Source organism: Rhineura floridana, chromosome 5 (assembly GCF_030035675.1).
Source record: "Rhineura floridana isolate rRhiFlo1 chromosome 5, rRhiFlo1.hap2, whole genome shotgun sequence".
In the NCBI taxonomy this organism is placed as follows: domain Eukaryota; kingdom Metazoa; phylum Chordata; class Lepidosauria; order Squamata; family Rhineuridae; genus Rhineura; species Rhineura floridana.
Window position 1 is genome coordinate 26,687,257 of NC_084484.1, and position 25,834 is coordinate 26,713,090.

General features: G+C 40.0%; 1 protein-coding gene across 22 annotated transcripts in view; it reads right to left on the reverse strand.

Moving 5' to 3' along the window:
• MYCBP2 (MYC binding protein 2) overlaps window positions 1-25,834 on the reverse strand; it is a 232,347-nt gene that overhangs the window by 57,924 nt on the left and 148,589 nt on the right. For 7 of the 22 annotated variants that reach the window (XM_061630039.1, XM_061630037.1, XM_061630046.1 and 4 more), the window contains 8 exons: window positions 25,683-25,757; window positions 24,515-24,739; window positions 23,553-23,685; window positions 22,461-22,586; window positions 13,652-13,813; window positions 4,993-5,094; window positions 3,789-3,845; window positions 1,198-2,844 (listed from right to left, as the gene is read on the reverse strand). In XM_061630039.1, coding sequence (XP_061486023.1) covers window positions 1,198-2,844; window positions 3,789-3,845; window positions 4,993-5,094; window positions 13,652-13,813; window positions 22,461-22,586; window positions 23,553-23,685; window positions 24,515-24,739; window positions 25,683-25,757 — 2,527 coding nt within the window. The remainder of the gene's footprint in view (window positions 1-1,197; window positions 2,845-3,788; window positions 3,846-4,992; window positions 5,095-13,651; window positions 13,814-22,460; window positions 22,587-23,552; window positions 23,686-24,514; window positions 24,740-25,682; window positions 25,758-25,834) is intronic. The other 15 variants (XM_061630057.1, XM_061630056.1, XM_061630049.1 and 12 more) reach the window with 8 other exon arrangements.

Below are 25,834 nucleotides of genomic sequence, written 5' to 3' on the forward strand. Positions count from 1 at the left end.
GCATATAAAGGAATCAAGCCTTCTTGGCAGCTAGTACGCTATCACAGTAGTGTTCCAGGAAGTGACAGAAAAGCAGGCCAGTCTTCCTTCCTACCGCTGCCATCAAGCCAGGTGGAAGGGGGATCACAGGTGGAGAGTAAAGAAGACTGTCAATCATGTCACACAACCCAATAATGACACTGGAATATCACAGTGTTGAACTTGGGCACAGAATAAATCAAGTTATTTCATCATCATCATCATATTTGGAGAAACCTAATTCCGCAGAGGTGTTTGCCCAAAATAAATACTTGACTGGCTAGAATATGAACATTTTGTAATATACAGAACTGTAAGTTAAGATTTTAAATACCAAAACAGAGCTAATCAATTTTACTGCAATGCAATCTGACAAAAATGTGACAGTTATAAGATTGCCTCTGACACTGGAGATTATAGCCATCACAACTGGCACCCATCAAATAATTTTTCCACCATGAATTTGTCTAATTTTTTAAAGCTACCCAAGTTGGCAGTCATTACGTTTTGTGGTATCAAGTTCCATAGTTTAACTTTGCACTATGTGAGATAGTACTTCCGCTCATCCAAAGTGAGGAATTTTAAGAGTCTTAAATCAACTTGAACAAACTGGTTTCTATCTTATTGACAATACATTACTAAGGGGACAGTGAGTGGCCTGGGAATTTCAAATGCTGCAGCCTTACTGAAGTTAAGTTAGCTTAAACATGATCAGCAGTCTGGATGGGACACTACATGGAGTCCTATGTAAGATCAGTATATACATATCATAAATATTTCTAAAAGCAGCAGTATGGCAAAAATATAGTAGTAAGGCTGTAATCTAGATATCAATCTCTGTCCTGTACCAACAAATTAGAGGGCCTGATATTAGCATTAAAAGGGGAGTTGGGATGAGGGGGATTTCTTTGTAGTTGGTCGTCTGAACTACTGCCTCCCTAGCCAGGTTCCAATACTATACATGAGCTGGGTTGAGATAAAAGTACCTCAGGTGGCATGACAGGCGAGGATTCCCTGCTTTTTACATGAATAGGGCAACCACATGGTTAAACAAAATGTGACTGCTCCCATCATGATTTAGCCCTTAAACACCTCAGGGTCAGCTTCCATTTTCTTTGTCAAATGCAGCAAGAGTCCTTTGCATAATGCAAAAAAGTTTTTGTGCAACAAGCATCTTACCTGGATGAGCTTGTCTCATGTGATAGGTCACTGGATATGGGTGGGATTCCCCACACAGTTCACAGATGGTATCTTTCTCTGGTCCCCCCACTGCAAGCTGAGCCATTTCACCAAAGAGATTTCCCCTTGGTCTGGGCTCAGCTTTCTCTTTTTTCTTCTTTTCCTTTTTGGATTTCTTGTTATCTTTATCACTTTCTTTCTTCTTCAAAACTGCACAGGACCCAGGGCTTGGAAAAATCATATTCTGAGAAGCTGCCTTGATAGTTGCCAAAGAAATGTCTTCCCAAAAGGCTACCAGGTGCTGCAGTGTTAAGGGAAGAGGGGACTTGGACTTCATAGTATGGTGACTAGCTGTTTCAAAAGAGGTAGTTTCATTTTTTCCATCCTCACATCGTTCATGAAGAGGAGGTTCTTTAAGCATAGAGAGGACCTTATTTTTATTTATGCTGCCCATTTTTGATATGTCAGGTCCATGGGGGGCTATGTTAAACATATTTAGAGCAGAAGATATTTCCAGGGAATGCCTATTTTTCAGCTTGGTTTCTTTTTCCTCTATAGGCTGTTGACCAAGATTGCTTCTAATTGGTGCATGCTCCTTGGAAAGTTCTGGATTAAATTTCAAAAAAGATGAGCAGGCCATTGCATCATGGACTATTCCTTCATGCCACAGGAAAGAAGCAAAAACAGCCCTGGCACATTCAGCTACAGAGGGTGACATTGCTTGTTTGGCAGGCTCTACAGTTCTGGGACCATCGCCTTTGAAAAGACAGACAGACTTTTCCTTTTTGGGTCTTGTATGCCTATTTGCACATTTGCGGCTCACTTTTGGGGATGCTCTTGTATCTTGCTCATCCTTCAGTGGTGCTTTTCCTATGCTGAAATGAACTTTATTCGAGCAATCATCCACACTTTTGAATTCAGAGTTATCCTCACAAGTAATGTCTGTAATGCTATTAGTCTTTAAGGTACTTGAAGTGCAGACTTCAACAACTTCACTGTGAAGGTTTTCTTGCACAACGTGAGGAGAAGGGGCTCTGTTTTCTGTTTCAGTCACAGGTTTACCATCTTTTGACACAATTTTTGGTTTGGGGGAAGTAGACCTTCCCCTTAGTGGTTCTGTCAGGGGCACTTTCTTTTTGCGAAGAGTATCTGGGTCAAGTGTATATGAATCTGATTTAGATCGCTCCCGAGGAGGATCAAGCTTTGTTTTCACTGGAGCTGGAGGTTTCTGAGACACAGTCTTTTCATGAGGAGATGATGACCGGCGAGAACCAACACCAGATGTACAGGACTTTCCTGCTGAGAGTGTTTTTGGAGAAGATGATCGGGTTCCTGGCCCTGGAGATTCTGCCCTCAGACCAGATGTTGTCCTCCCATCAGATTTTAAGGTCTGCAGAGTGTTGTGGTTTGGAGATAATGATCTGCTGTGGGAATCTGACCTCAGCTTTGCAGTATCAGATTTAAGCATCAAAGATTCACTCGCAGATATGCTCTCAATATTCCTGGGTTTCTTCATGTCTACAGCAGCGTGGCTCATACGGCTATCAGGTTTAGGGGACCTGCTATCCACTTTGTATTTTGATGCCATGTCTGCTTTCACTGCTGGAGAAACTGGTCTAGCAGCTGCAGTAAAATTCACTCTGTCGCCTGTATGACACATTTCATAATGACATTAAAGGGAAAGTGCTTATTTATAATACAACAAATCACAACGTTGAATGCCCATTTAAAATTATCCCAGTTTCTCATTATCAAAACACCAAGAGCCACAGAGAAGAGCACAGTAATTAGATTTAGATAGACAGGCAATAGGAAAGAAGACTGTGAGCTCAATACTTTATAGGTTCAATCCAGAGACAAATGACTAGAACTCAGTTTGCACAATGAGGTTATCTTGGCTCCTTCCCCATATATCCCAACCTGCTTCTAAGGGTCAACAGACCCTCTAGAGTGTTATGGGACTGGACACAAGGGGATTGCAGTGGAACAGGAAAACTGGCAGAATCGGGAGCAGGAGCAGAAATGACAGTTGGATCCAAGCCTATATGAGGACTGCCCTGCTAAAAAATAGTGGTACTAACTGACTACTACAGGAATGGAAATGGGATTGGGAGCATTGCCTCAGGAGGTGCTTGAGTGATCCCAGTCAAACAAGATGTACTGCAATTACTGGGGGGAATGAGGGGTCCCCTATGCAACACCATTTTCCATGCACAGGGCCAACACAGACGTGATATATGTATGGAAAAGGGTGTCTGCAAATAGGGATGGATCCAGAGTCCAATGTGAAGTTTCACTTATGGAACAGGGCACTCTTGGGTCTCAGCTCAAAAGTCTCCCTACAGCCCCAGACATCAGCTCCAGAACACCATGGAAGATTGGTGAAGGGAGCTATAGAATACAGGAAGAACTGGCAAAAATTGTCTCCTCCCCACTTCTATTCAGAAAAGTCTTCAGTGGGTCCAATCCCCTTCTACAATGGAAGAAGACCTTCTGCTTGCAAAGGATATCTGTGCATCCAACCAATATAATATCTTTCAGGATTGAGATGAGTGATTTAACAGTGTTCAACATGTAGCTAAGATTTGTACCTGGGTATACATATTCAAAACAAACATTAGCATGCACTCTATATGTGACAAGAGTACCTGCAAAAGATACAAGGAAAAGGTTTATTTCAGGACCTTAAAATAAACACCTGGTTTTTCAGATACTGATGTGTAACGCACATTGTATCAACAAAATAACTGGTGACTAGAATTTCACTATCTTGTACCAGAATTCTTAAACCTTGCTTATCTAACCACCTACAACTTGCTAGAAGGTGATTTGGTTGCCAAACATTTGTAATTCTTATGCTAAAATATACATTGAATGTATCCAGTATAATTCAAAGGCCTGTCTTAGAGATATGTTGGGTGAGTCATGCTGTGATGCCACATAAGGAAGGGAAGACTGATTCCATCATGGGTTAAGCAAGATTCAGCCACTCAGCCCTAGTTCTTTGCCTCAGAGGACTTTTGAGGGAGTTGCTGTCTGATATGACATCCAGGAAGAACAAGGACAAGGGATGGAAATGCTGTCTAAATAATCCTGTTTCATATGGACACCATTCAATTTCTGTTGCTGTATTGGATTTGAGTGTGATTTTATTTTGAGAGGATGGTATTCAGTGCTAGTCCCACTCAGAGTAGACCCACTGAAAGTAGTGGACATGACTAACAGGTTCATTAATTTCTGTGGGTCTACTCTGAGTAGGACTTGGCTGAATACAACCCACAGTATTTTGTAAGCTACTTTGGGACACTCTCAGGGCTATGAAGTGGGATAAAAATATTGTAAATAAATAAGCCTATACAATCCTTTTCACTTGCACTCCTCCACACACACACACACCCAAAAAAATGCACACAGGTGCTCAAAGTATAAAATGCTACTCTAGTTTTGCTTAGATATAAATCGGGCACTGAATCTTTTTATTCATTGTAAACTATACAAACTATTGTTTCTCTACCACAAAGAGGAAAATAATAATCTTCATGTACTTCTGAATGTCACTAATGTGCTTTCCAAACCATTCTTTTAAACTTATGACATCTTTATGAATGTTGAATACCACTTTAAAGAACCCTCACACTTACAGTACGTCATTTAATTACTGCAATTAAGGGAAGCAAATAGAAAACTAATCACATTTTTTCAAGTGAATGAAATGAGATGGACTCAGCAGGAAAACATATTTATGAATTTCCAACAAATTATGAATAACCTGTCTACAGTGGCATGCATACCCACCCTTCAGTTTGTGTGTGAGAGATGAAATAGCAGAGGCAGGCCCAGCTACATCATTACTTTTGTAAATGCGTTCACGAGAAGCAAGGCAGCAGGATGGAGTTTCTATAGTGGAAAACAGTGGCACAGAAGCAGCATAGATTCAATGGGCAAATAGCAAAGATACAACAAGCAAAGCAAGCAATTCAAATGAGACACATCTATCCTGCAGCTTAATCAAATGTACTTTAGTTTACTGCTAATTTAATTTTCTAGATCTTACTCTTCTCTAGAATAATAAATTAATGTTTGTTTTTCAAGACAGCATCAAGGAAACCAAAGTGCAAACTCTTATGGGAACAGCAAATGGTTGATTAAAGTAATAATAATGAAACAGCAGCTAATGAATGGTTTTGCTTTGTTCTGCTCATGTATTGCTTTGCTGTTATTATTCACCAGGGCTCAGTTTATTTGAAAGCAAGCTTAACATTTGAAAGATATGACTACATTTCATAGGTTTAGGTGAACATAAGATTTTGTTTACAATGGTGCCACACTATGTGTTGTCTGAATCCAGTCTCATGGTTTGTTTCCCGCAAACCATGGGTGGTAAGCCAAAAACAAACCTTGGTTTATCATTCATGGTTTCTCTGAAGAAAAACAAATATTGAGTCCAGGTCTGGACACTACAAGTCAGACTCTGGCTTGTTTTGTCTGTGGTGTGATAGCACTGAGGGAGGAATGCCTTGGTAAATTTTGAGCAGCATGCTACTTATCAACATTAAACCAAATTTGATTTAAATTATGGTTTAATGTGATGTGAAAACAAGGCCAATAGCTTATGCAATAGGTGAGTTCACACCAATCTGTAGCTTGCAGGTCAACCAAAAGCTTGCATAATAAAAATTAAGGGCTTGTATCCAAAGTAATGCTAAGTCTCTCATTCCATTACTGCAAGGATTTATGTTTACACATCAGAACTTCCCCACCCCCATCCTGTCCCTAAATCTGTTCTGGGTTTTCCCCCAACTCTCTGGAGTAGATTTGGGGAAGATGCAGGGTACCCACAGGGGGAGAAGGGCGAAATTCCATTGCACAAGCGCAAATCCTTGAACTAACACAATGAGGATATTGGATACTGCCCAAAATCTATTAGTTTTGCCTGATTAAAAAAAAGGATTTCCAACATTCACAAAAAGGAAACCCTTTTGCTATTCTAATGTTTCCATTATTATGTTTCCTGAAGGTCTGAAGGCACATAAGGCAAGCTCCCTGCTGAGGGTCAGGTCTGGTCAGTGCCTGGATGGGAGACAGCCTGGGAACCATAGGTAAGCCACCCTGGGTTTCATGAAAAAAGAAAGGTGGGGTATAAATGTAATAAATAAATAAATATATCTATTTTTCAACAATGATCCTTGTGATGACAGCCCCAAGGAGCACTGTAATGGCTTTAAACCTTCCGGTAAGGATGGAAACACACTTTAATGAAAGTAAATTCCCACATTTCATGTTGTGAAACACAGTCAGAATATCATACCCTTTTGGACTAACTTCTTTTCTCATTCTAGGCTTATGGAGGTCTTCTCTAAAGGAGGCCTGGTTTACTTAGAACCTTCTCTTGTGCTCTAAGCATAAGTAGCCCCTCCTTCCTCAGTTCTGCTAGCAGTGGTAGATACAAACAGGAGGAACAAGATAAACACCTGAAGCTGAGGAAAAGGATAAAGCTTATCCCAGCCACTACAAGCAGAGCCTCATATGGCATCTTCAGATCTGTGAGTACAGTGACATATTTTTCTAACTCTGCCTGAACCTCAACTACACTGCAAAAAACCCCAACCATTTAAATTCTCCTTGCTTGTGCGGCAGTGGAGGCGTAGAAAGCACATCGGGAAAGCCTGCTATATGCACACAAACTTCCAATTGCAACCACACAGCCACCACTAGCTTGTATATACGCAGTGGAATTTCTGGCTCATTTTCTTTTAACACTTGACTCCAAAGCCAAAAAAAAAAAAAAAGGAGGGGGAGAACTCCACGTGCTAGAAATGTACTTGATGGTAGGCTGAACATATTTATTCTATTCGCAGTACTTTTTGGAGCTTTATGAAAAAGAGTGTTCCTGTCTAGCCTCAAGGCTTTAGATTTTCAACGAAGCAGCGTAACATATTTTGTATCTTACTAATCAGGCTTTTTGTTAGCTGCAAAGTCTATACTTCTGGAGAGTTGTTTCTTTTTTAGGAGTCTATTTTTAATTTGGTTTGTTAGACATATTATTGATATGTATGTCATTACACCTTAATTGTTCATAGTAAACTTAAGAAAAATGAAACATGATAATCTGGACAGAGATAAATTGGCCACAGTAATCTAGGCTCTGGTAATCTCAAAGCTGGATTATTACAATGTGCTTTATGTGGGGCTGCCTTTGAAAATGGTTCAGAAGTTTCGTTCAGAATGTGGCTGCCTGATTGTTGACGGGTTCAAGGCGAACAAATCATACAACACCAATTTTGTTCTAATTACACTGGCTGCCTGTACATTCCCAGGCCCAAAAGTGCTGGTCTCGACCTATAAAGTTATTTACAGATCAGGACCCCAATATCTGTTGGAACGCCTCTCCTGATATGAATGTACCCAGCCTCTTACGATCTTCTTCTGAGTACCTTCTTCAGGTCCCCTCTCTGAGGGAGGCTCAGAGGGCGGTGACAAGGGAGAGGATCTTTTCAGTTGTGACTCCCCATCTGTGGAATGTGCTCCTCACTGAAGTCCACCTGGCACTTTCTGTCATGGATCCCAAGGTGGACCTTTGGCAAGATTGGGAGGAAGAAGAGTGGGTTGCAGATGTTGGCAAAGGGTGTAGGAAAATCCTGGATGAGACATTTCCAGAAGCCTCTGTAAACTCTGAGTTTAGTGAGGTTAATGTAGCCTGCCCCCCACCCCACAACTGATGAGGTTTCCTCACTGGTATCCAGCCCAGACCTAGGCCTTGGAATAGACAGCCTCTACTGAAATGGCTAGAAGAGACAGCAAAAGCTGGAAAGTACTAGAGAATGCTCGGACAAGTAATGTGCCCACCCACTTCTCTTATATTTAGAGTGGCTAGACGTGATTAGGTTGTTCTAACAACAGTCTGCTGGGACAGTATAGGGGTTGTTATTTTATAGTTTTGTTTTCATGGTATGATGTATTTTTTTTAACAATGTTGTTAGTTGCTTGTAGACCTTTGGGTAGCAAACAACTAACAAATCTAATAAATAAATAAATAATTTGTCTAATATAAGTTTATGAGAACATATTATATTTTCTTATCTGGTATTTTTTTTATCCCTTATCCAATTTATGCTCTCTGTATATTTACAGTATGCTCGAAGATGGAATTTTCCAAATGCATTGGGCCTATGATCCAGTACATTTCCAGCACCTGGAGTTCCTCCACACACACACACACTTTTTTTTTTGGCCTGTCAGTGGTGCTCTCTCAGGGTTTTGGTTGTTTTCCCTAATGCCATAACAAACACCATTTCAAAACCAGCTTGCCATGCTGTATAGGGGATTGCTATAAACAAGTTTAGAGCCTCCCTGGAGTCAAATAATTGATTCCATAGTTCTTTAGATGTTGGCCCATGTGCATATGTAATAATGCTCTCTAGATGAGAGCAATTATAAAAAAATTTAAAATCTTATTTTACAGAAATATAAATTTGTAAGACTTCTTATATAACATGACACACAAAGGGTACCTGTACACATATTGTAGGAAATAAATTTAACCTAAAATAGGAGCACAGACTGACTGCAATCCTATGCACACTTTCTTGAGTGTAAGCCAGAATGAACACAATGTTTTTTACTTCCAAGCAAACATACACAGGACTGCAATGTAACTTGGCCAAGAGACATTAATGCCATAAAATGCAAAATGGTACTGTGCTTTTTCATTACCACATAAGCAGGTTGGTATATTGAATGCTCTACCCTCACCAACTGAGGACCAAATTCTGTTTAACATGTGATGTTAAATCTGTCTTTCCATCTCAGGTGCTATTTTTTTACAAGGCAAATTGCATTTTCTGGACTGGGATGGTACCGAAGAGAATCAGAAAAGGCACAGAAGTGGAAATTAATACTTTCCTCCCTAGCTGCAGTCCTGAGGAATTTTTTTTCCCTGAAGTTGTTTCTTATTTTGAAGGGGAATTCACATTTCCTCCCAATGCAAATGTGTTTCAGAGGATAGCATTTATTCAGGTCTGCAGCAGGGGAGCCAAGGGCAAGATCCTACATTAAATATGTGCTGTTAATAGGCTCTTGTCTATGAAACCTCATGTCACAATAAATATATTTCCAAGGTATCACACAAAAGCGTGATTCCCTTCACTTTGGTGCCAAATAAGTTCCTTTTGTTTGATGCAACTGAGATATATTGGAAAACTGTTAGACAAGTCACTACCATTACAGTAGAAATTTTGTTAAAAGTTTGTTATTCACAAAAATATGTTCCTCAAGTGTTACATCAAAAGCCAGAGTTCTAGCAAAATATGAAATATATATTATTTCAATTACAAAAGACCTTTTACATTTTATTGAGGTTTCTAAATAAGAGAGAAATCTGAGGATCAATGGTAGATTATAGTAAGAGTTAAAGAGACAGAGTTTCAAGTGGAGAGCACTGGCCATTTTCTTCTGAAGTCAACATAAGAACATAAAAAAGCCTGCTGGATCAGGCCAGTGGCCCAACTATTCCAGTATCCTGTTCTCATAGTAGCCAATCAGATGTCTGTGAGAAACCTGAAAGCAGGACTGAGAGTAACAGCATTCTCCCCACTTGTGTTTCCTAGCAAGTGGCCTTCAGAGGCATACAGCCTCCAACAGTGGAAGTAAAACATGGAAATTGTGGCTAGTAACCATTCACAGCCTTGTTTTCCAATCTTCTTTGAAAGCATCCAAATTCTATAATCTTGAAGTTCATCTTTATTATCAGAAAGAGCCACAGTATTCTACGTGAGAATGATGAAAGAGATGAAAAAACTATGTACAGAATGAGAGCAACAAGACAACAATTAAATTTAAGGGAACTATAAATGAAATCTTCGAACGTACAAGACTATCAGAACGTTTGTAGAGGGTCTTGGTGCCTCTAATAAACCCATTACTAAATCCAGATGGCAAACTGCAATAATGATAGTGTGGCCTTATGCAGGTAAACTGAAGGAGTCTGATATGCCAATTTGACAGAGATGCACAGATTACTGAGAGGAAATTGCCTCACTTGGGTGATTGCTACAGTGGATGCTAGTCTCCAGCCTGAAAGCATTATCATGGAATTAAACAGCTGAGGAACTTAAGGTCAAGTACCACCCTTGCCTTGCCACTCTCCCTAGAGTCGAAGATGACTATCAAATAAAGGCTTTTTTCTTTTTTTGCATTTGATGGTCCATAACTTCCTATATTAGTGGAACTAACTATGTTTTGAATAGATTGTAGAATCATTCGCTGTTTAGATAGATTCTCTGACATTTAGAACCTTGTGATTGACCTCAGCTCTAAGCCATTTTCCCTTGTGGAACAATCCAATAGCTATGATGCCAAGTTTCCAGAAACAGTTGCAGCCTTTTTCTTTCCAACAAACCTAATATTGGGGAAGAAGCAAGTTGGTCCTGCCAGAGAATGCCATGTCTGCTCACATTTTAGAGGACACTTAAGAGTGAGGTAGAGAAATGCAGTGAAGACAAAAAGAGCAATCTTAGAAATGGAATGGCATGGAGTTCTCCTGACTTCCTCCCCATGTAGAATGTGACTTTGGTAAAGAAGAATCAAGCAAAGAACTGAGAGTTCAGGCCCCACCTCACCTGACCCACAGAATATGATCTCAGCTCTACGATCATTAAAATCTGTCGAGGTTTGGCCTGTGCGTGAGATTGCTGCATTCTTAGTAGAAATAGCAGCTGTGACCAAGCCCATTTTTTTGAGGCTAAGAAAAAAGGAAATCCACATTATGGAGCTAAAGATAGACTATATAACACAGTGACTAGCATTTATCAGTCAATTTATTATTAATGGCCTGCTCAAAACAAGGTCTAATGGAAAGCAAGCATCTTCCCTTGCTGCCTTAAATAACCTCCAATAACAGAAGGTTACATCCACAAGACAGATGATGGGATGTGCTGGACTCAAGAAGGTGTTAGCCACCTTATCACAGGAAGTAATGCCTTCTAGCTGGGTCTTCCCTTCTCCTCTGCAGAAGAATGTTCGTACTAGGCACTTTAACACCACATGATGCACTTGGATTAAGTCAAGGAGGAGGGATCAACACTCTTTCTTTGTGGCTTCTCTTCCTCTTGCCTTTTTCTGAAAATGCTTCTCAGTCCTGACATTCCTTTCCATGCTGTTGAGCTGGATGAGCTCTCTAAGGGTATTAAACAGTGAATGAATGGACAGAGGACCATATGGGAAAGGGTCTGGGCCTTTGTGCCTTGATATATTTAAGGGTTCTGATAACCAGAGACCAAAACAAGTGAAGAGGAGGCTCCTTCTGGACTACTCTCCCAAAGGAGATGGCTGATTGTACTCTTACCAATTTCTATACATCTTTGGCCTCTCTAGGGCTGAAATCTATAATGACCCCAAGGTATCTCAAGGCACAGGGAAATAAGCAGATGAAGAATGCTCACAAACCTGTGTTGGCTATTTACAAGTAGAGTTATAATTCCCAAGGTCTATATCAAGTGGCAAACTGAAGGAAGATCTTCGGTCCTGAAGTATTTCTTACCTTGACACACAAGTCAGTCTCTTCTAGTGCTCCCAATTGAGGGGAAGAAGGCATCACCAGTTTTCAGAGCAGACAAACAGCTTTTTGAAAACAGGCATAAACTAAAGCCTAAAGGTATATGATCATCTAGCTGTGAAGAAAATTTTAACTGGGAAGAGCAACTGGAACATACTATTAACCTACAAGATAAGCCCGCTGAAACAATCTGATATTAGCTAAAGGAGTGGTGATACTAAAACTATATCAATTCTACAACATGATACTACAACAATATTCAATTAAATGAAAGAAATTGATAATCTTACAGAATTGTTGTGTTACTGGTAAAGCCTCTCACAGTATGTCATTTATGGAGAAATGGGGGGGGGAGGACTTCAGCAATTACAGCTTTAACATTAACATTAGCATTTATGGGGGCCACAATTGAAAAAGCCCTCTCCCTAGTTCTCACCAGTCTAGCTGTTTTAACTGGTGGGATAGAGAGAAGGCCTTTTGAGGCTGATCTTGTTGTGCGGCATCCCTGATGATGTTGGAGGCACTCCTTCAGATAGACTGGGCCAAAACTGTATAGGGTTTTGAAGGTCAGAACCAACACCTTGAATTGGGCCCGGAAAACAACCGGTAACCAGTGCAACTCCTTCAGCACTGGAGTGATGTGATCTCGCCGGCGGCTGCCTTTAATCAGGCGAGCCGCCACATTCTGTACCAGTTTCAGCTTCCAGACCGTTTTCAAGGGTAACCCCACGTAGAGCACATTACAGTAGTATAGGCGAGAGGAGACCAGGGCATGTGCCACAGATGGGAGCAGATGGTTGGGAAGGTAGGGGCGCAGCCTCCATATCAGATGGAGTTGATACAGCACCGCCCAGCTCACAGCCAAGACCTGAGCCTCCATGGACAGCTGGGAGTCAAGAATGACCCCCAGGCTGCGGACCTGGTCTTTCAGGGGCAGTTGTACCCCATTGAGCACCAGGTCAACATCCCCCAACCTTCCCTTGTCTCCCACAAACAGTACCTCGGTTTTGTCAGGGTTCAGCTTCAGCTTATTCCTTCCCATCCAGCCACTCACCGACTCCAGGCACTTGGATAGGGTTTCTACAGCCAACCTCGGTGAAGATTTGAATGAGAGATAGAGCTGCGTGTCATCCGCATACTGGTGACACTGCAGCCCAAATCCTCTGATGATAGCCCCCAGCGGCTTTATATAGATGTTGAACAGCATCGGGGAGAGGATGGAACCCTGTGGCACCCCACAAGTGAGAGGCCAAGGATCTGAAACCTCATCCCCCAATGCCACTCTCTGGTACCTACCAGAGAGGAAGGAACAGAACCACTGCAATACAGTGCCCCCTATGCCTAACCTCTTCAGGCGGTCCAGAAGGATACTGTGGTCAACGGTATCAAAAGCCGCTGACAGATCCAGGAGGACAAGGAAGGTGCATTTGCCCCTATCTAATGCCCTCCTCATATCATCCACCAAGGCGACCAAGGCCGTTTCAGTCCCATGTCCAGGCCTGAAGCCTGACTGAAATGGATCCATGTCAAATAACTGCATTAGGCTTGTGTGCTACAGCTCAAGGAGTACCTATGCATATTTTAAAGTGTTACAACAAGCATTTGACACAATTTCACTGAATTAAAATCCCAAATGTTTTTTTTAAAAAAACCTGTATAAATATATTTATCAACACTACAGAACATACGCAAAAAGTCAGAGCTGCAGTCTCCAATTATTGTGGGAAGACTGGTGTTTGCTTCAAAGTCATGGAAAGCCAAAATAAAAAAAGGGGGGGGAACCAGAGGGTGCACTGATGGATGATTAGTAGATAGTAAATAACTAAGATTGTTATGCAATAATAAGCAATAGTAAAAGCTTCAGAAATGGGCTGATGAGGCAGGAAAGGCTGACAGACTTACTCTGAAGCTGTGGCTGAGGTTGCTGGAAGGAAAGGGATTGTCCAAACACAAATGGGCTGTGGACTAGGGAAGAGGGAGGTTTTGCAGCTTGATCAAAGATGGAAGGAGCTGAGAGACTAGGCCGTGACTGAATGGAATTCAGTATGGCACTCAGTTGGTCACCTGTAGTAGGCAAAACAGTCAAAACTACAACCTGTTACTTTCTAAAAAGTGCTGAATGCAGTCTATTTGAAAGTTAAATATTGATAAAGCTTGCACTTGTCTGCAATCTTGTAAATAGGTATTAATTTATAACAAGACACAGAAATTACCAAGCAATGTATGGTAGAATCATGGGAAGTTCAACCAAATATTTTTTAAAAGGGGAAGGGGTGACTAGCTGTGCAAGTGATTAATAAAACATTTTTATTCAATATTTTTCAGAATTGTTTCTTTTTGAAAATGAGAGCAAAGTTTACCATGACCTAAAAAGAAAGTCCCATATGAGTGGACTGGGAACAAAAGACTTTAGAATTGGGTATAAGAAAATAGCAAAAATATATGTATACTAGAACACTTAAATCATAGACAGCTTCCATTCAAGAAAACAAGCTTTAAGGCCAAGGACTGTTCGAGTTTTGTGTATAATTTTCAATGAAGCACCACAGCTAGATAGTAAATTCAACTATGATTTTTTAAGCAGTGTTAGTTTTCAAAAAGTATTCATGCTTTATTTCTCAGAAACTAGTACTTAAGCATGCTATTTGTTATTACATGCACTGATTTTGAAATACAGCATCTTAAAAGTAAATAGTGGAGTCTTTAAAGTAGAAATGCTTTGGTCCTTAACTACATGGGACTCAATTTTTTTCTCCCCCCCCTTTTTTTTACTAACATTAACAAAAAATACAATTTCTGTAAATAGATCTAGAGGTTTTAGCAGGAAATTTACAGATATAATCACTGGCTCTGTATATTTGAAATAGAATTTTATATTTACTATGATTTTCAGTTCTCAGCGCCATAAGGCAGCCTTCCATTTCTGGGAAAGCAACATCTTTCACTGAATGGCTAAAATCTTCTCATTTAGGAAGGGTTTGGGGATGCACATGGCTCTGTTCCTGTGCTTATTTACGATCTGTGTTTTAACTTGCTGCGGTTAATGCTTTATTGCTGGACAACGTTTAACTATTTTAACAACCACCTTTCTTTTTTTATTCTGCTATATTTAGTTATTTTGTGTTGATTATTTTTAGCCTACTGGTAGCTGCATTGGGCTTTTTAAAAAGGAAATGCAAGACACAAATGCTTTAAATACATAAAATTCATTTTGACTGAAGACAGGATCAATTCCAGCTTCATGGGGGGAGTGGCAGTCCCTGCCCTCCCAGGTTGAGCTTGGCAAAGCCAGAACACCTCAGTCCTTACTACAAACCAACAAAGTGGGTAAGAACACAATAACTTGGAAGAACAATAGAATAAAATAGTGAAGTAGAATGGAAATTTGGGGCTTCTCTAGCAAGTAACTGAGCCTGCCAGTAATGGATTAAATCATGCCCTGTCTGCCTAAAGCAGGAAACACATGACTTTTATTTGCATAGACTTCGTCTTTCCCCTTCAATGTTCATTCTGTTGACTACCAGTACTGGGTACCCTGTGCTCTGCAACCTTTGCTATTTAACTTCAAGGCAGCTAAGTTCAGCTATGTTTGAGTGGTGAATAGGTCCCTGTGAGAGGAGATTGGCAGCTAGCTGTAGCAGCTACAAGAACCAGAACCTCCTGGGCCATTAGGATGCCGCTAGGATGGCTGTAGCTTGCTCTTATTTTGTGCAGGACTCTTGCCAGGTGTGCAAATGGAGGGTACACATACAGTACCCAGTGTGAGTATTAGGGAGTCCTGAGACGCATCCACTATCATCTCCTGGGCTATCGTTACTTTAGCCAGAACTCTATGAAGTTTAAGTGTGTCTAGTTCAGGATCTTGAGCTCTTTGAGCCTGGCCCTAATCATCACAGACATGGTTGCTGTGGCCCAGTAGGACTTTCTGTGGCTGGGGTCCTTCTAGGAGAAACGGTGGGATATAAATTTAATAAATAAAGTTCCTCTTTAGAACTACTTCAGACTTCTGTTATCCTGACAGTTTTAGAGTCACTTCTGCACCTTCAGAAGAGTAAACGTTAGAAATCATGAAAATAAGGGGAGGGTCCACAGCAGGGACACTGATAAAGTTCATGTAGGACTGATCTAACTTGTAGTAAGAAAAGGCACGGCCATTAGACTTTTTGCTTGTTAAAAGGAGCTGCCCATTCTGAAAGTATCAGTTCTTTGAATGACTCAGAGAGTGTTGCTGGTTTCTGGGGAACTTTTGTGGGTGGCAATACAGCAGCTCCTTTGGGAGATGGTTGCACCAGGGTTGGATCTGGTGTTCCTAACCCTGGAGTAGAGATGGGTTTAGTAATTAAAGGAAGGTAGTCTGCCTCCTTTAGCAGCCTAGTTTCTGCAATTACCTCTGTCTTCCAACATTGAGCCCCACTGCTCTTCTTCTTTATCACCCTGGAGTTAGGATCCTGGAACATGAGTGGGACATAAGGGGGATGGCAGGGGTGCTGGCTAGTCACTAGGGGGCTGTGAGTCAAGAGCTAGGTTTTTACTGCAGTCTGTGCCTTTAGGTGTGGCCAATGGGTCTGGTGATTCATATTAAAAAGGTCTGGGAGTGCTCCTTAAGAGGCTTTGTTTTGGCTTTTCTTTATATGGGGTGTTGTTTTTTGTTAGTTATAGCAAAGGGGGGAGGGTTCAAAGAGGACATGGAGGTTACAGAAGTTGAATGACAGTTGCACTTGTTATTTTTAGACTTTCCTTTGCACTCTTAATTCTTTAACTAGGTCACCAAGTGAAGCCTCCTTCATAATCTGCACTACTTCTTGGGATATAGCAGGCAATGGACTTGCCTGTCTGGCTTTCTCAGTTAGGTGTGCAGCATTTGGGTGGGAAAACGACAAGCCTTGATTAAAGCTAGGATTCATTAGAGGATTATCTAATGGCTCACCCATGTTGCCCAATGAGGGCCTCTGCTGACCACATGAAATACCTCAATCCAAATTCAAATTGGAGAAGTAACACTATTGGAGGATCAATAAGGAACTCCCACAAACAGAATTTTTTTCCACTGGACCGCTGAGGTAGCCTCTTCCTTGTGGTCTAAATCCCTTTCCCAGGAAAGGCTAGGAGTTGTGGGGTGAAGCTGAATGGCCTCTGGAGGAACAGGCTGTTGCACAGGATTCACATGCTTCATGGAGGAAGCTTTCTAAGCATTGGAGGCAGCGCTTGATTTATCTCTTCCCTTGTGCCCTTTTTTTATTCATGGCTGATCAGGTTGACAGGGTTAGTTCTTGTCTGTCGGGGCCAATGCAGTGGCAAGGAGAGAGGACAAGGTAAGAAAACAAAGGAGAAACAGCAGGAAAGGTTTGCTTTTTTAAAGTGGGAGGACAATAGAAGGATGAAGGGAAACAAGAAGTAATGAAAGAGAATGGAGAAGATAGAAAAAGCCGAGAATGTTGCAGAACAGAGGAGGATATGAAAACACATCTGCAAAGGGCAAAGGCAGGAACTAAAACTGAAGGGGAAGACAGAGGAACACCTACGCAAATTAAAGTCACAAGTCTCCTGCCTTGGGCAATAGGTCAGATTTAACTAAATTCCCTATCTCCTAAAAGTAGCCAAAGGATAATCTTTCCCTTTCAGGAATTATAAAAGCAATAACCCATAGGGTGAGTTATCCACAAACCTACTTCCAAATGCATCCTTAGAGAATGAACCCCCTAAGGCTGCTGAAATTACTGCTACTGAAATGGTGTGTTTGGTGACACTTCCTGATGGAACCTCACCTAGTGCCTGGTAAGTCACCAGAACTATGTGGCCTTTTACATTTGTTCACAAGAAATGGGTGTCTAAAGAATACAATGAGAAGCTCACTGGCTAAAACTCAGGAGTTAGGCGAGATGTGGGGAACTTTTGGTTCTTCGAGTGTTACTGAACTACAACCCCCATCAGCTTCACCAAGCATGGCCAATGACCAAGGATGATGGAAGCTGTAGTTCAGCAACATCTGGAGGGCCAAACATTCCATACACTTGAGTTAAACTAGTAACAATTTGGGAACCCTTCTTACATTCAATTTGTGCCACTTCTCCCCTAAATGGGTAGACTGGGAACAGAAGGTTACCACAATCACTGTGTGTGTTCTAGGAAGAAGGACTGTTATCTAACACAGTGGTTCCCAAACTCCCCCCAACAGAGTGTGTGAAAATTGCTGAGGGTCTTGGTGGACACTTAATGATTTTTCTGCCTGTTATAGCAATTTTTTCTTGGCAAATAAGGCCCACAGTTCTGAAACCCTATGTGGTGACATGATCACAAGCAAGGACAGTATTTTTAAGGTGAGCTCTGTAAGCATGGCAGCTCACAGAAGTCTATTCTTTGGTTCATATACTGACAAACAAGTTGGCATAAGCAGTGTAGCATTCTGGGATCACCCCCTCTTTGGCCCTTACTCCCTTTCATGACATGAGTTTGAATACTAGACTGCCAGACTCCAGGAGGCTAGGACAAGAACTGGCTATAGAAAGACTAAAATTCCTAACTGAAAAATTGGTCTTGGTCCTAAAGAACAGACTTCCTCCTCCTTTCAGATACAGATTTTACTGAAAAGCTAGGGATTCATGACATGCGTACATAATATTTGTTTATTCCAAACTCTCTGACAATCCAGAAAGTAACATCAAACACATCACAGAGGCAGAATGGCAATCTTGGTGCTCATCTTGGAGGGATTTTTAAAACCTTACTTCCTTGCAGAAGACCCCTCCTTACTTCTTCTTTATCACTCCCATGTCACTATACTCCCCTTCCATACATTTCTATTAAGTTCAAATAGCTAGAAAAAGAGCAGATTTTTGTCCCTTAACACACATATCTTTCTTCCGTTTGCAACTGTGATCTTTGCACTCAAGGAATAGCATAACATGGGAAACCAAACTTAGAAGCTCTAGGTAAGGAGTTCCCTGTTGCATGAAAAAGTCTAGTGTGTTTCTGAAAAGAGCTGAAATACACAGGCCTAGAATTCCTACTTTTAGCTTCTGGTCTTGACTTACATACACAAACAGAGCTGCAAGGACGCCCATTTAGGCTTTGGATAGCTAACTTTGAATCTCTATTCTAAGTTCCTGGAGTTTCATACCAATTGAGGTGCTCCACCTCCTTTTCAGTATAGCTACTCTTTACCTTAAAGTGTAAAGACTATTAGATGAACTGCACCAATACATTCATGTTTGTATATTGTACTGTATTATTAACAATATAACTGAACTCCGTTTTTCCACTTGTCATTAATAAATGGATACTCTGTTACTGAACCTAAATCTTTGTTGAGGGTATGATTTCCTCAATTTTCTTAGACATATCTCCAGAACAGTGAAGGATTTGGTCCGGGTAAAACTTCCATCTCTCACACAAGCATGTTTAAGGGTCATGTAGGAAGCACATATAAACACTTGTTCCCATAGACATATGTAACAAATTAAGGAGTTTACTGTTTGATGGAAATGCACAATTTTCTCTAGTTCTTTGTCATTTTGTTAGATTGCTTTGGAGTATTCATTTTGTAGTTTTATTATAGATATTGTTGATATAGTATGGTTTTATATTTTATTACTGATTATTGTTGATATTTAATTATGTTAATTGTGGTTTGATTTGTAATGATGTGACTTATTTATTTGTTTGTAAACTGCTTTGAGTTCGCTTGTGACAAAAGCAGTATATATAAATTCAAATAAAGAGCAATTTCAGCCAGAAGTCGAAGGGAATTCTTTACTTTAGTAATAGCTGCCCCCACATATACATTCTGTGTTTGCAACTGGTACTGGGGGGAAGGGTGCACCCATGTGACCCCAACCTCGCCTTCAACCCTGCCCCACCCCAGCAACAATGGTATTGAGAAGGTGGCTCACCCTACCGTACATGCTGTTACTATTTCTCCTCCAGTAGGGAGTGTGAGGAGCAGAGTTTTCTGGCATGAAGCAACTGTAAGGACTGGTGACTTCATCCCTGCCTGTGGAAGAACAAGTTGCTACTTGTTGTCTCTTTTATCTTCCAATTACAATGTATCGTGTTTCTCCTGGGTGCTTGACCAGCATTAAAGGGGGGTTGAAGGTAAAGCAAAGAACGCAGATTGGAGCTTTGAAGAGCTTCTGAGATAGTCTGCTTCCTGCCTAGAAGGCAGAAAGTAGGATACACCCATAGAAGTTCACCCAATTTTGCACTGCTATTTTGGAAGTGAAAAATTGCCCTTTTGGCCACCAATTGAAGAATGCCTTCTTTCCTCTCTTCAGCTGCAATACACATTTTAGCCAGTTGAAACTTAGAATAAAGTGGCTTAATATTGCTATTTCCCAACCTGGAACCATCCAGACGTTTGCGGGTACAATTCCCATCAACCGCAGCCAGCATGGCTAACTGTTCAGGGACAATAAGAGTTGTAGATCAAACACCTGGAGGGTACCAAGCTTGGGAAGGCTGCTATAAATTTTAAAGTCTTATCAATCTAAATTGTTTTTGAAAGCCTGAATTCTCATCAAGTGTGTTCTATTCTCTATTTCAAATACAAATAAATAAATAAATAAATGGAACTTTCTAGGTTCCATCATCTTATTGAAGTAAGGTAATTATTTCTGAGTGATCTTAAGAGATGATATGACCCTTTCATAACATGGTTAACATAAAACAGGTTAGAATTAGGTTGCAATCAAATCAGCAAAATTAAGTAAAAGCATGAAAGCAGCACATCTGTAATGAAAGCCAAATGGAAAGAAATTGAATCTCCTGGAAAGATTCCTGAGGCCATACCTCTGCCAGGTGTTTTTTTTTTTGTCAGATATGTCACTGATAATGTTTAGAAAGATTTGTCATATGTGCCCTTGCCTCATCCAGATGAAAATTCATACAAACTTTCCTGCAATGCTCCATGTGATGTATAGGCAGATATGACTATGGGGCACTGATCCATACCCTCTAAATGATAAGCTGCAGCAATTATTTTTCAGTAAATTTACTTGCATGAGGACACAATGCTGAAAAGGTACACTTAATGTAGTTTGCATCTCTTGTTGCTGCGCTGCTTTTAGCATTAAAGTACTGCAAACACACAAGGAGAATGAGACATGAAGACACCAAGACAAGACATGCAACAACAAAGGGACTCTAATTCAAATACATCATAGGTCAATTCAGCAAAAGGGGGTTGTAGGAAAAATGGTTTAATGAATGGTTGACATGAAGGTGGCATTTATTCACATTACTACCAATAAAAATGAACATGAATTCTGTGTGTGTTATTTTACAGGGAAAATGTAAAAATTTAAAAGGAAAAGTATGTTTGAAGCAGTCAATGGTTCATGATTTTTCCTCAGGTACATAACACTGAACTTGAAGCAACACCTAGTGAACATAATGTTCACTTGAAGATAATTTTATTACAGTTAAAAATGTTGGGCATGATCCAGCCAAAGTTAAGCACATATTCCCCTGTGGAATCAGGTATGATTTAAAGGTGCTCAAATTTTGCTGAACCATGCCCTTATTCTCAACAAATAAAATTCAAGTTGACACCCTCATCAGTATTTTGTGCTCTTCTCTTTGTATATCTATTTTCAACCATTTATTAATGTTAAAGTTCTGTGTTCTAAACCTGTACATTGCATTCTTTTTACATTGGATGTATTCATCTGACTTCATTTATCTACTGTAGGAGGAATAAAACGGCCTAAGTAATATCCACATCAAGATTCAGCAACATGCAGAAAAGTTTGGGGTTCCAATAAATTTCTACATACAGTTACACACATGAATGCCTCAGTGATTTCAGTGACAATTATTCATGTATAACAGTGGTGAGGACTGCTGCCTTTAACTAGTAAGACACTTTTTATAATGTATGCATATGCTTAACTGAAAGGCTTTATACCAGCAAAACAAAAATAGAACAATTTAATAGCTAGCGATACAGATTTTTTTTAGTACAGAAACTAACTAAACAACTTTCATGCCAGTACTATAATGGAGAAATGTTGTTCTAACATCCATTAAAATCTTTTTGACAGGTTAAACCTACTCAAAAGCCCTTCTTGTGCCAGTACAAGGACCCAATCTGATTCCAGCAGACACCACTGTCCTTGTTGCACCAGCATTCTTGCACTGTGAAGCACAATAGTGCTCCCCAGAGGCTTTTCTGTTAAATACAGGATGAAGTTTAACCTTTTTACATAGAAAACTATGTTTATGACATAGCGCGTAACATTGATTTTACAGCCCAATCAATCAATCAATATTGTAGTTTCTCAAATATCTTTGCTATCACAGATACACTCAGAATGTGATGCAAATTTCATAAATGGAAAGTTTTTGTAATACATAGGTCAGAAATGTTCAAGACTTTCAAACAGTTCTTCAAAATGAGTAGCTTTGGCTACAACATAGAAATATCATACTCAAACCTGATAAACCAAGCTGAATTTATAATAATTCCAATGCTGATCCTTCTCCAACAAATAAGCAATGTCAGTCTTATAACTCTGAGCCTCAAAATTAAGAATATTTTACTTTAATTATACTTCATAGTATAATTAAAGTCTCCTGTAAAAACAAAAAAAAACCCTCCAGCGTATCTGAATGTATATGAATTGCTTCAGACTTTAAAAAAGTGAATATACTGGGGCAACATATACAAGAGGAAACATATTCAATATTCAAAATGATAGAATGGCAGAAAATTTACCTTTGTTGTTTCCAAGGCCATAATCAAATCCTTGCCCATTACTACACACTGTCCCCTTACTGAAAGTCTGCAACGAAAAAGGACTTGGCGGAGGAGTCTGGCCATTTTGATCAAGAAAAGCTTGTTCTGTAATGGCAACAAAACAAAACCCTGCTTCAGAATATAATTAATATCTTTGAAATGCGAATGAAAGCTGGAATATATGAACGTAGGAATGACAGTTTCAATTCATCAATCACTAATTCCAGAGCACCCTTGTACTGAAATGAACATGACTTCTCTAAATTAACAGGAGACTATAGCCCCCTTTCAGCATTAATTGCATAAAGAGGGCCCATGCACAGAAAAGGGCAGGAGGGCTCTTTGTCCAAAATCTGTGTGTTTGGCGTGGACATCTGACAAGGGGAAACCAATGTCCATATGCTTACACAGGGAGTTGGAACACTGCATAATCAGGGTTTCAACTCTTGTAGTAATCTATATGCATCGGGCTTCCCCTTTTCAGATATCTGTGCTCATTCAGTGGATGTCAAGTCCATCCTCACAGCATAGGTGTTGAAGCTGCACAAGTTCAGGGGTGGTTTCAGCAGTGTAGCCCTGCTGCCCTCCTTTGAGTGGGCCTCTTTCTAACAATTAATGCATGAAAAGGGCTTCCAATGCCCTATGTTTGATATCATTCCTATAAACCATTATAAATTTAGCATGGAATGACTTCTATCATTTTGGACGACCTTAATAAAACTATTTGCTTTCTAAATTGCTTACTTTATGATTTCTTTTAAAATGTTTTGCCAGGCCATGCATCTGTCTTACTCCTTAATATAAACCTTGTCCTGGCTCTTTAGGTTGTGATGACCTCCCCAGGCAGTGGTGTCTGACCTCAGTTCAATCTGGCACAAGAGTATGACTGCATTCTGAAATATCTCTGTAAAATGAAGAACTTTGGATACCAGTGTGCTAGTCTGTTATCATTTAAGCTTTTTTATTTTTCATATTGAATTATTAAACAATTTACACCATCGCTTTGTATTGTTTCTGTGCTCAGATTCTAACAAGATGGAACAGACGATTTTGTAAAAAATGAAGACTTGCCATCTTCATGCCGGAGATATTGGTTTCCACCTCTGTCCCTAGCTAAGGACCATGCTTCGCCTTCATCACTTTCACAGAATTCTACCATGCTGTTCTTATCCATCTGCACCCATGTCCCTTCAGAATTAGTGACCTGGTACATACACACACATACACAAGGAAAGGCATATTTAATTTACTTTTCAAATAATCCACCAATGAGATGCAGCATAATGTTTCCACATTTTCCTGTCATGGAAAAGCAACAGATACTCTTCAAGCCAAAGAATAAGGAAGAATAAAAATCATTTCCATTCGTAGAAGTTTAAGATCATTAGGATTTTTTATGTGTTAGACTGGATTATGTTCAGAAGAAAAGAACAAACAGATCACCCTAAAAGCTGCTAGTTAAACACAGCATTTGCTACCTAATAGAATGCAAGGGTTGGATTTTTCTTGATTTTATTTATTTGACACATGAAGCAGAGAAAGCTTGAAATTGATATTATGTATTCAATATTCACAAAGTTGCTATTATGTCCTGTGTGCTGTTTGAGAAAAAAAATAGCATGACACACTACATCCTCAAGCCCATTGCAGTAGAAGAGTACCAAAGCATGATCACTGCATGCAACAGCTGAATCAATACCAAGAAAAAAGATAATAGAGCTCTGTTGTAGCCCTAAAAATAATTTATTAGTAAACAATGAAATATACATTAAACACACAGTCCTCTGATAAACCCACATTTTAAACATATGTACATGAAAAAATAAGCGTAATTAATGCCAGATAATACAATATACGATCAAGGTAAAAGTGACTTGCATTAGTTTATATAACAAACAACCTTCAGAAAGTTAACAATTAGTAACTGAGGGTGGAAAAGCAAACCTTGTGCAGGACAGCTGCTTTTCTTATGATTGCTACTATTATACACCAGAATCTATGAAGATAATAACTGAAGCTACAAGGATCCATACCTCGCCCACTGCCTTGACTTTGTTTCCCAGAACTAACATTCCAATTGGGATACCTCTAAGGTTGGGACAGCTTCTGACGTTGTGACCTGAGGGGCCAGTCTTCACTACCTTATACACTCCAGGCCCACCACGAAGGAACGGCATATCTGGCTCCTGCATTACCGCTTCCTGAGGGCAGTGTGAGTTTAGGTCTTTGAAAAAGTCATCTGTATTAGATCTAGACTCCTGAAAATTTTAGAACAAAAAACCAAAAAAAAAAAAAATTCCCGTTAATAATGCCTTTGTACTTTTCAACTAAGCTCAGCTCTTTGTAAGATCTGCAACAACTAAGGTCTCACCCTAAAACACTTGAGCATGTGTTAAACTATAGTTTTCTTTATAAAATAGGAACTGAACTTGCAATACCCACTAAATTACTGCTGAACACAAATAATGTATAATATTTGGTAAACGAATATTTATAAAATAAAAGACACACATTTGTAATATGAACATTTGGAAGTGTCACTTTCCAAAAGATGATACAACCACAGGACTAACACAAAAGACTATGCCTAGTAAAAGCATTCATGCAGGAGAGTGCAAGATGGAAGAGGGAACAGAAGATATATATGCAACTGGTGGAGAGATTTAATGTCAAGTTATACAGCATCACATATGAGCCTTCTACAGTATTCTAAAGACGGCTATGTGAATTGATATTACCAGTCAAATAAGGAGGTCTGAGTGACTCAGTGCAACATATTCTCTGCAGTTTAGCAAACAGGTGTTCCTCGAAAATTTATTAACAATTCTTCAAGGAGATTAGTAACGGTAGAAAAGCTTGCCTAAAGAACACTTGCCCATTACTACCTATTTTCCCCTGCACTGTGCAGCTACAGGAAGGTGTTGAGTATGTTCTAGGCAGGTGCCTTTAGTTCCTGCAGGGTGATGGCAGGATCTAACAGGACTAGTAAGCACCTGTGCATAATGAGCATGAATCCTAGAACATGCCTCAGAGTCTTCAGCAGTGCAAAGCAATTGCTCAGCACATGTCAATGTGGAAAGAGTTTCCCTGAAGAAAGAAAAGTCTGAAAAACCACCAGTTTAAATGTTAGATGGCTCATACTCCACAATGTCAGAAATACTAGTATACAAGAGACCGATCCTGGTAGTTAAGAAAACTCACCTGAGGGGGGAAAGGTTTGGAAGTCCATGAAAACAAGTCCAAATCCCTGACTCCTTGGCTAGCATTAAAGATATTCTATGTAAAGTTTAAGATAGACACATATCAACAGAGTACTGGAACATTAAGACATCAGCAGAAGAAATTAAGGGCCT